The sequence below is a fragment of the Vipera ursinii genome (genome assembly GCF_947247035.1).
Source record: "Vipera ursinii genome assembly, chromosome: 1".
In the NCBI taxonomy this organism is placed as follows: domain Eukaryota; kingdom Metazoa; phylum Chordata; class Lepidosauria; order Squamata; family Viperidae; genus Vipera; species Vipera ursinii.
The window spans coordinates 174,976,819-174,987,333 of NC_139512.1; the positions used below are offsets into that span (position 1 = coordinate 174,976,819).

General features: G+C 38.6%; 1 protein-coding gene across 1 annotated transcript in view; it reads right to left on the bottom strand.

The window, feature by feature from the left end:
- ORC2 (origin recognition complex subunit 2) overlaps positions 1 to 10,180 on the bottom strand; it is a 33,714-nt gene extending 23,534 nt beyond the window's left edge. The window contains exons 1-4 of the mRNA XM_083350005.1: positions 10,042 to 10,180; positions 1,496 to 1,553; positions 929 to 1,029; positions 234 to 371 (exon numbers count right to left, since the gene is read on the bottom strand). Of these exons, the coding sequence (XP_083206131.1) occupies positions 234 to 371; positions 929 to 1,019 (229 nt within the window). The 5' untranslated portion in view covers positions 1,020 to 1,029; positions 1,496 to 1,553; positions 10,042 to 10,180. The remainder of the gene's footprint in view (positions 1 to 233; positions 372 to 928; positions 1,030 to 1,495; positions 1,554 to 10,041) is intronic.
- Between the last annotated feature and the right edge of the window lie 335 nt (positions 10,181 to 10,515).

The window sequence follows — 10,515 nt, forward strand, 5'->3', positions numbered from 1 at the left end:
CATCAATTAACCTTTAGAAGCAAGCTTTAGAGGGAAGTGGTAAAAGATTTATAGCAGTTCTATGCCCAACAACAGATTATATCTTATTAGCAATACAAACATTTATTTTTAAGAGTGAATTGAATGTCTTATTTCTTGGTGACATCATGTACAAAATATTGAATATTCTCATGCATAATATGAAGTAAAAATCCACATAATGTTGGCTGTGAAAATGTTGTTTCCTGAACTACCTTGGACGTCTAGGGCAGCCACATAATCCTGTTCTTTAAAAATATCCTGGGCTTCATCATCTGAGCTGTTCTCCAGATTTTTCATCCATTTTTTAATATCAAGTGTATGTGGAACACTTAAGTTACGAACTTTGAGACCTGAAAATGCAATAAGATGCTTAAGAAAAAATACATGAACAATTACAATAAATAATTTTCATAGGTCTGTTAAAACTGATCATTTTCAGGGAAGCTACACATTCTAGAAAAATAAAGCTGTATGATAAACTGTTGATAGAATGTAAAGAAAACAAAATAATTGCTTTAAGAAGTAACAGTATAATGTTGACATTACAAGAAGAGTCAGTTGGCAAAACTTCCTGAAGACAAAACTTTATATACCTAAGTTAAAGACAATGTGCTGTTGGGAAGTTGTATTTTTGTTATAAAGTTGCCCATATTGATGACATTAATGCTAAAGTTAAGTTACTATGGTAAGATTGCTAAATAGTTCTGAAGTATTGTCCTGCTCTCACATTATATTTTTAGAGGATCAAGTGGTAATTAATTTCTCCAAGTACAGGGAAAATAAATCACTGCTTTTAAAATAATACAATTAAATATTTAAGCACAACAAAAATTACTCATAATTTTGGAAATTCCAGAATTAATATTACCTTATTCTAATAATAATAAAGTAAAGCAACTAAGGATACCTGCATCCTCAGAAATATGCTTCAGAACATCTTCATCAGCCACAAATCTGACATTTAAGGCATTAATCCTCTTTATCTTTGGATTACTCATATCAAGGTATCTAAGCCAAAAAGAAAGTTAATTGATATATTCCTGTCAAGGCACAAGTCGCATATAAGTTTAATTTATTATTATGAATAGCACCTAAACCTACAATGCATATTAGGTCAGGAAAATTATATATTATATATTATTATTACTACTTCTAGTAGTTATATAATTTTTTCCTGACTATGCATTGTAGGTTTAGGTGCTATTTATAATAATAAATAAAACTGGTTTTTATAAAAGCTTGCAAGTATATGTTTAAATGAGACATCGGATAATTTCCTTAACGAATGTTGCTATCAAGAAGGCACTCATATAGAATTCTATATAATATCCTCATAACATACCAATGGAGTAAGGCAAAAGTCATATTTGGCACATTAAAATATATAAGACTCAAAACTAGTTAACTTTGAGCAGTCAAAAATACAATAAAACAATTTGTGTAGTAGAATGAATAATGGACTTGACTCACTTACATATGGGAAGACCAAGTAAGCCTGTGGTGATAGGGCCCAACTTGTCATCCTGTGTAATCTGGAGGAAACAAAGGGAAAAAAAATACAATTAATAGATATCAAATAATCAGAAAGGTTGAATTGCCACAGCACTGAAAGTAGGGATTGAGTTTCCTTATCTGAGTAAGATATGCAAAGCTTGTAAAAGTATGTTATATTTTATCTGTATTTTATCTGTATATTCCAATAATTTGATATCAATTAACTGGAATATTATATACACCTTTTTTGCAGAACACTCCTAGTGATTCTTCTTTGCCACCTAATTAAAGTTTTTGCACAAACAGTATAAATAATAATAATAATAATAATAATAATAATAATAATAATAATAATAATAATAAAGTTGGAAGGGACCTTGGAGGTCATCTAGCCCAACCCCCTGCTCAGGTAGGAAACCCTATACCATTTCGGACAAATGGCTGTCTAGTGTCTTCTTAAAAACTTCCAGTGTTGGAGCATTCACAGCTTCTGGAGGCAGGTTGTTCCACTGATTAATTGTTCTAACTGTCAGGTAGTTTCTCCTTAGTTCTAGGTTGCTTCTCTCCTTGATTAGTTTTCACCCATTGCTTCTTGTCCTGCCTCTGGGCACTTAGGAGAATAGCTTGAGTCCCTCCTCTTTGTGGCAGCCCCTGAGATATTGGAACACTGCTATCATGTCCCCTGTCCTTCTCTTCATTAAACTACACATACCCAATTCCAGCAGCCGATCCTTATATGTTTTAGCCTCCAATCCCCTAATCATCTTTGTTGCTCTTCTCTGTACTCTTTCTAGAGTCTTAACATCTTTTTTACATCGTGGTGACCAAAACTGGATGCAGTATTCCAAGTGTGGCCTTACCAAGGCATTGTAAAGTGGTATTAATACTTCACGTGATCTTGATTCTATCCCTCTGTTAATGCAGCCTAGCACTGTGTTGGCTTTTTTGGCAGCTGCAGCACACTGCTGGCTCATATTGAAGTGATTGTCCACTAGGAGTCCGAGATCCCTCTCACAGTTACCACTATTGAGCAAGGTGCCCCCTATACTATACCTGTACATTTGATTTTTCCTGCCTAGATGTAGAACCTTACTTTTTTCACCACTGAATTTCATTTTGTTAGTGCCCAGTGTTCAAGTCTGTCCAGATCCTCCTGTATCTTAAGCCTGTCTTCATGAGTGTTGGCTGTTCCTGCCAGCTTGGTGTCATCTGCAAATTTGATGAGTTCCCCATTTATCCCTTCGTCCAAATCGTTGATGAAGATGTTGAAGAGCACTGGGCCTAGAACAGAGCCCTGGGGCACCCCACTACATACTTCCCTCCATGTACATGCGGTTCCATTGAGGACCACACGCTGAGTACGGCCAGTCAGCCAGCTACGAATCCATTTGGTGGTGATTCTGTTAGGAATTAAAGTCCTAACCTGGTTTGGGTGAAATAAATATAATATGGTTGTGTACCTTTAAGAAGAGAAATGGCCTAAGGGTGTGACTAATTCTATTCAGCATAAATGAATTTCAGATGTTAGACTTATTCTCGCTCTCTCTAGTGTTTTTTCTCTGACTGACTTTTTACTGTGTGTATTGATATTTGACTTTTAACTGGTAAGGATTTTTGACTTTGACTTTGTTTACTCCTGAACTGTTATTCAACAGTGATTCTTCGTTACTGACCTTGGATTGAAAACTGGGCTATATGTAATTGTGTTTTTTCTTTGTTTTGTGTTATATTATCTGAGTAAAAATATTGTTATGATACAACTCAAGTTAGTTTGCCTTTTACTGTTTGCTTCTTAAAGGTCCCAGTACACACTCTCTCTCTCTCTCTTTCTCTCTCTCTCTCTATATATATATATGTGTGTGTGTGTGTGTGTGTGTGTGTGTGTAGATCTTTGGTCATTCGGGTTTTTTCCCATGTAGAATTTCGACGAAATCTCATCCGTCATCCTGAGTTTACCAGACAATGGCACAAGGGATATTTAATCCGTTTTGTATAACTCGGCTTAATGGGTCAAACTACGTATCCTGGTCTACGCAATGTAGTTTGCTGTTGCGAAGAGAAGGTCTATGGGGCGTAGTTAACAATCCTCCTGATGTGACTGCCTGGAATCCAGATGACGAGGATGACGAGAAGAAAATTGCAGCTTTTAATAGAGACAATGAAAAAGCTTTGTGCTTAATTGGGCTAAGGATAGGTGACCAACAGCTTGTCCATGTACGTGGAGAAGAGTCCGCTGCTCGTTGTTGGACCACATTGCGGAAGCTGTATGTTCGTGACAGTGTGGGTGCACACATACATCTCACAAGGAAGCTGGTTAGGGCTTGTCTGGAAAAGAATGGGGACATGCTAGCTCACCTAGACTTTATGAAGTCAACCCTTTTGGAGCTACATGAGAAGGAGCTCATTTTTTCTGAGTTACATCAGGTCTACATCATTTTGTCATTGTTAGATGACAGCTACGACGCGTTTGTTTCGTCGCTTGAAGTTCTGTCTAAAGATGAACTAACTTTATCTTCAATAATTGGAAGACTACTGGAGGAGTACAGAAGACGTATTGAAAGAGATCAGCTGAGCCGCTACCACAGGAAAAGGAGCATACTACAGCTGCTTACATGGCAAAGAAGTGCTATAACTGTGGGGCGAAAGGACATATAGCAAAGTTCTGTAAGAAAGGAAACAAGCAGAAGAACGAAAGCCATAGGAAGGAAAAAAAAGTGGTTAATGTAGCTGTGTCTGATGCAGCAACAACCAGTAATCACAATTTATGGGTAATTGATAGTGAGGCTACCCAATGCATCACTAATTCAAAAGAACGTTTTGAAAAGATAGCTTATAGTAACAGGTACATAACTATGGCTAATGGATGGAAAATAAAAGCCTCTGGTGAGGGTAAGGTTTATTGTTCTTTTATTAAGCAAAATTTAGATATGCTTTATGTTCCAAAAATTAATGATAATTTACTATCTGTTAAAGCTTTAGTTAAAGCAGGGTTCAAAGTGACTTTCCTAGGGGAGGAATGTCTTATTGAAAAGAATGATGTGAAGGCTGTCGCTAAGTTGAAAGATGGTTTGTTCGTTCTACACTGCAATCCTATAATGATGGCCAATACATGTGTTAACCAAAAACCACATAACTGCATTCATTTATTGCATCGAAGGTTGGGTCATATAAACTATAATGCTCTTAGGAAAAAAATAGAATTATCTACAGGAATAAAAGTGAAAGCTTGTCAAAAATATCTACAATGCAACGTTTGCAGTAGAGAAAAGAGCAAGGCAACACCAGCCAATAGGCTAGATGGCTTTAAGACTAACGCTCCATTAGAATTGGTTTTTGCTGATATAATTGGTCCAATGAAACCGAGTTTAGGGGGAGCTTGTTACATATTAAGCATACTAGATCATTACAGCAGATATGGTTTTTGTTACCTCCTAAAATCTAAAGCAGAAACTGTACAAAAATTTTCTAATTGGCTTAGGTTCGCTGAAAGAAAGACACAATTAAAAGTGAAATGTATTATCACAGATAATGGAACTGAGTTTACTAACAAAGAATTCACTGATTTGTTAGTGTCTGTAGGGATAGAGCACAGACATTCAGCTCCCTACAGGCCACAACATAATTCTTTTGTAGAGAGGCGTGGCCAAACACTGCAAACTATGGTTAGAGCTATGCTAGAGGATTCTGGTTTACCGAATGGTTTGTGGGGGGAAGCAGCTATTTGTGCTAATCATGTATTAAATAATGTGGTTAGTTCAGCTACTGGTAAAATTCCTTTTACGTTATGGCATGGTTGGAAACCTGACCTCAGTTATTTGCATGCATTTGGTACTCCTGCATGAGTACATATTACTGCCTCATTAAGAAAGAAGGGAGAACATAGAGCGAGACAGTTAATCTTTGTTGGCTATGAATCAAATCATAAATCTTTCCGTTTCTGGAAGAAAGGAACCAAGAATGTATATTGTAGTTCAAGTGCTATTTTCCAAGAACAGTCAGGGTGGGATAGGTTAGAAAATGCTGTGTGCATTCCTCCACCAGATTTAACTGATTTCTTAGAAGATTCCAATAGAGAAGAGGAAAAATCTGCCGTTAATATTAAACAAGAGTCATTGTTAGAGGAGGTTGGGGAGGAGGAGAGAAAGGTGATTGTACCCACAAGCCTGGTTTTGCCCAGAAGGTCTACCAGAGAGAGCCGACCACCGGAACGTTATGAGGCAGGGTTGATCTGTCACGTAGATGTGGTGCCTTCTACTTTTGAAGAGATAGAAATGTATCCTGAGGAGGAAAGGGAGAAATGGAATGTAGCTATAGGTAAAGAGCTTAAGTCTTGACAAGATCTAGGTGTTTACCAAGTAGTAAAGATTCCTCAAAATGAAAGTCTACTAGGATGTAAATGGGTTTTCAAAATAAAGGAAAGCTCTGAGGGAGCAGCTATTTACAAAGCACGAATAGTAGCACAGGGGTTTGCACGGAGGAATTGTGACTATGATGTTTTTTCACCAACGCTAAGAGCTTCTACTCTTAGAGGAGCGTTGGTGTGGGCAGTTAGTAAGGATTATACTGTAACTCATATTGATATCGAAACAGCTTATTTACATGCTGATTTAAATCATGATATCTATGTAAGAATTCCACCTGGAGTAACTGTAAAGCAACAAAGTTATTGTTGGAAACTAAGAAAGAGTTTGTATGGGTTGAAACAGGCTGGATATGAGTGGAATAAGTGGTAAAAGAATTAAATTCACTGGGATTTAAAGCAAGTATTGCAGATCCTTGTTTGTTTGTTAGAAAGCAAAATAATTAACGTTACTATTTAAAGATGCTATTGCTATTATAGCAAAAGATAACAAGGAAACTGAAAGGATTGTTTCAGATATGGAAGGCAAATTTAGAATTAGAAACCTAGGGGCTATCAGCCATTATCTAGGACTGGATACTGCCAGGACAAATAAGGGATTTAAACTAACTCAAGCAAAGAAAATCGTTGAAACGTTACAATATGGAAAATTGTAAACCTGCCAAAGACTCCTATGTCTCAGGGTTTCGAGAGTTCAGCAGATAATAGCAAACTGTTTGATTAAAAACATATACCAATCGTTAATTGGGAATTTGATGTACCTGTGTAACTGGTCAAGACCTGATATAGCTTTTACTGTAAATCACCTGGCAACATATTGCAAAAATCCAACAGTAAAATGCTGGCAAGGTGCTAAAAGAGTTTTACGGTATTTAAAGCACACCATACATTATTATTTGTATTTAGAGCCAACAAGGGAAATGGAACTGAAAGCGTTTGCAGATGCCAGCTTTGCATCTGATACTTCAGATGCAAGAAAATCAGAAAATCCACTTCAGGTCTGGTTATATTATTGGGAAACGCTTTGATAGGATGGAAATCAAACAGACAGAAACATGTTAGCTTGTCTACAACTGAATCTGAATTCTCCTGTCTATCGTTATTGTGCACTGAGCTACTGGTTTGGAAACAGTTAATGTCTGATATGGGATTGGAATGTAAGAAACCAATAATTGTGTTTGAAGACAATCAAGCAGCTATTAAGTTGGCAACAAGCGCTGCAGTAAAGACTAGATCTAAACACACAGATCTACGTTATCTCAATGTCAGACAATGCATTAAAGATAATTTAATAAAATTGGAATATTGTGCTACAGAAGATAATATTGCTGACCAGTTTACTAAGGCACAGGGTGCTGTGAAACATAAAACTATATGTAATGAATATAATTTAAGATTGTAAAAGTGTATGTCACCCAAAAGGGGAGATGGTTAGGAATTAAAGTCCTAACCTGGTTTGGGTGAAATACATATATGGTTGTGTACCTTTAAGAAGAGAAATGGCCTAAGGGTGTGACTAATTCTATTCAGCATAAATGAATTTCAGATGTTAGACTTATTCTTGCTCTCTCTAGTGTTTTTTCTCTGACTGACTTTTTACTGTGTGTATTGATATTTGACTTTTAACTGGTAAGGATTTTTGACTTTGACTTTGTTTACTCCTGAACTGTTATTCAACAGTGATTCTTCGTTACTGACCTTGGATTGAAAACTGGGCTATATGTAATTGTGTTTTTTTCTTTGTTTTGTGTTATATTATCTGAGTAAAAATATTGTTATGATACAACTCAAGTTAGTTTGCCTTTTACTGTTTGCTTCTTAAAGGTCCCAGTACACTTTCCTTTGTGCATTGCAAGCCTTGTATAAGGCATTCTGCACATTCTAATTTTGTTTCTTATTAACATTCTGTCTAACCCGCATTTTTCTATCTTATCAAGTGGAAGGTTGTGATCTACTTTACCAAATGCCTTACTGAAGTCCAAGTAAATTATATCCTCAGCATTCCTCTAATCCACTAATTTTGGAGGCAGCTAAGGATAAATGCAGAATATGTAAACATATTCTATTCTTAAAACAATCTGACATTATAGCCTACCATTAAAGAGAAAGGCATATAATTGCCACATGCTACTTTGTAGATGAAATGGCAATGATTTATGTATTACAATATTTACCAAATTGTTCAGGTTATACAAAAATTCTGACTGGCTTTCACATCAATGTAAAAAGAATGCAAACCAATGTCATCAACTGAAGCATATTTACTTGGAAAGGAACAAGGGTAGGGAGTTATATTTCTCAATAAACAAAATATGATGCTAAAGCCATCATAAGAATATAGCACAGGTAGTCCTCACGATCACAACTAAGCACAAAATTTCTGTTAAGAAAGACAGCTGTTAAGTGAATTTTGCTCTATTTTACAACCTTTCTTGCCACAGTGGTTAAGTGAATCCAGCTTTGCTTGTCAGAATGTTGCAAAAGGTGATCACATGACCCCCATCATAAACACCAGTTGACCAATATCTGAATTTTGATCATGTGACTATAGGGATGCTGCAAGTGTGAAAACAGGTCATAAGTCACTTTTTTCAGTGCCACTGTAACTCTGAACAGTCACTAAATAAATGGTTGTAAGTCGAGGACTGTCTGTAATACAATGCTTTATCTACCTGTTCAAAATGAAGCCCTGCTGTGTTAAACGGGACTTACTTCCAATAAGAGAAAGCAGGATTGTGGTTATCCCACTTTTCAGCAGCTGTGTGCAATTAAGGAAGCCCACAATCACAGTACATCAGAAAAATGAACCCCGGTAGAAATAAAAATAATTTAATCTGAATAAAGGTATACTTTAAAAAGGGGGGGCAATCTGGACTGACAGAGTTTTTAATTATGTTTACTATTTTTTTAACTCTAATTTTTAATTTATTTTAACTTAATTTTTTAATTTTAATTTATTGTACAGAGGCCTTTAATTTGAATTTTATCTTAATTTCTGTATTTATTGTATGTTATTGTTGTTAGCTGCCCTGAGTCCTTCGGGAGACAGGACGAGATTTAAGTCCCATTAATAAATAATAAATAAATAAATCTCCTGTGGAATTCACACGAGCAGCCTGCAACTACCCACGTATTCGAACTACAATTCCCAACATGCCCTACTATGGGGTCGGGTCGGATCGCACCGTTGCGAGTTGCTTCTGGAAGCTCTTGAAGCTACACCTCTGCGGACTTAACCGTAGACGCCTTCACGTAGAGCTGCAGGGTCGGAGGAAGAAACAGTTCACTTGATTGGGCTACTCTTGTTTTTTTTTTTTTAGTTAGCAGAACCCGTATTTTGTCCGTTGCCGCCAAAACCACACAGAACAGGACGAGGTTCCTTTTTAATTCCTCCGGCACTTGGCCGTTTTTAATATTCTCTCAGGCACTGCTCTTTGGTGGAGCAGTGGGCTAATGCCTCCTTAAGTAACACCAGCTGCCTGCAATTAGTGCAGGTTCACATCCCACCAGGCTCAAGGTTATAACTCAGCCTTCCATCCTTCCGAGGTAGGTAAAATGAGGACCCAGATTGTTGGGGGCAATTAAGCTGACTTTGTAATAATGCTGCTTGGGTGTGTGTGTGAAAGCCCTAATAAGCAGGCATATACAGAGAATGAAGGCTACTGCTAAGCTTGTAAGCCGCCCTGAGTCTTCGGAGAAGGGCAGGATATAAATGAAATTTTTAAAAAAAATAAACCAGGAGAAACGCGCCCTTCCTTAGCCTGGCACCCCTGCCTGCCTGTAACCCAGGGGTCTTCAAACTTGGCCCTTTTATGACTTGTGGACTTCAAGTCCCAGAATTCCTCAGCCAGTCATGCTGGCTGAGGAATTCTGGGAGTTGAAGTCCACAAGTCATAAAAGGGCCATGTTTGAAGACCCCTGCTGTAACCAAAGCGCACATCTCCCCGACCTCACCTCACCTCTTTCCTGAGCAACAATTGAGCGAGCAATTAATTTGGGGCCGACAGTTGCGCTCTCCCTTCCCCCCCCCCCCTTGCCCTCGTGCGCGGAAGTCTCAACTGAATCCTGAATCGCCTTTTCCCCTCAGCCCAGCTCCCAACTGCCGCCCCCTCCCCCCGCCGGCCCTGGCTCGCTTGCGCGCTCCACCCAGTCCCCCCGCTGCTCACCAGCTCGCAGCAACCGGAACCAACGTGAGTTTCCCGCCAGCTGCCGGACTCTGGCCCACCCTCTTTCTCAGGATCCCATGGACCGCTCCAGTAGGCGGAACTAGCTAGGGCTTCTGTTGCGCTTGGGCTTCCTTCCGCGGATTCGTGATTGGTCCTCTCTACAGCCAATGGGGAAGGATCCCTCCCCGGAATGCGACGAGTTAGCCGGCGGTGACGTATCCCAAATTCGGCTCTACCATATCGGCGGGAAGGTCGAGAGCGCGGGGTTGTGGAAGCCTTCGGGGCGGGCGGAAGAAGAGTCCTGGCGTTTGAACCACCTAAATCAGGGGTCTTCAAACTCGGCCCTTTTATGACTCATGGACTTCAAGTCCCAGAATTCCTCAGCCAGTGTGCCTGACTGAGGAATTCTGGGAGTTGAAGTCCATGAGTCATAAAAGGGCCGAGTTTGAAGACCCATGAGTCCTAAATTCAACG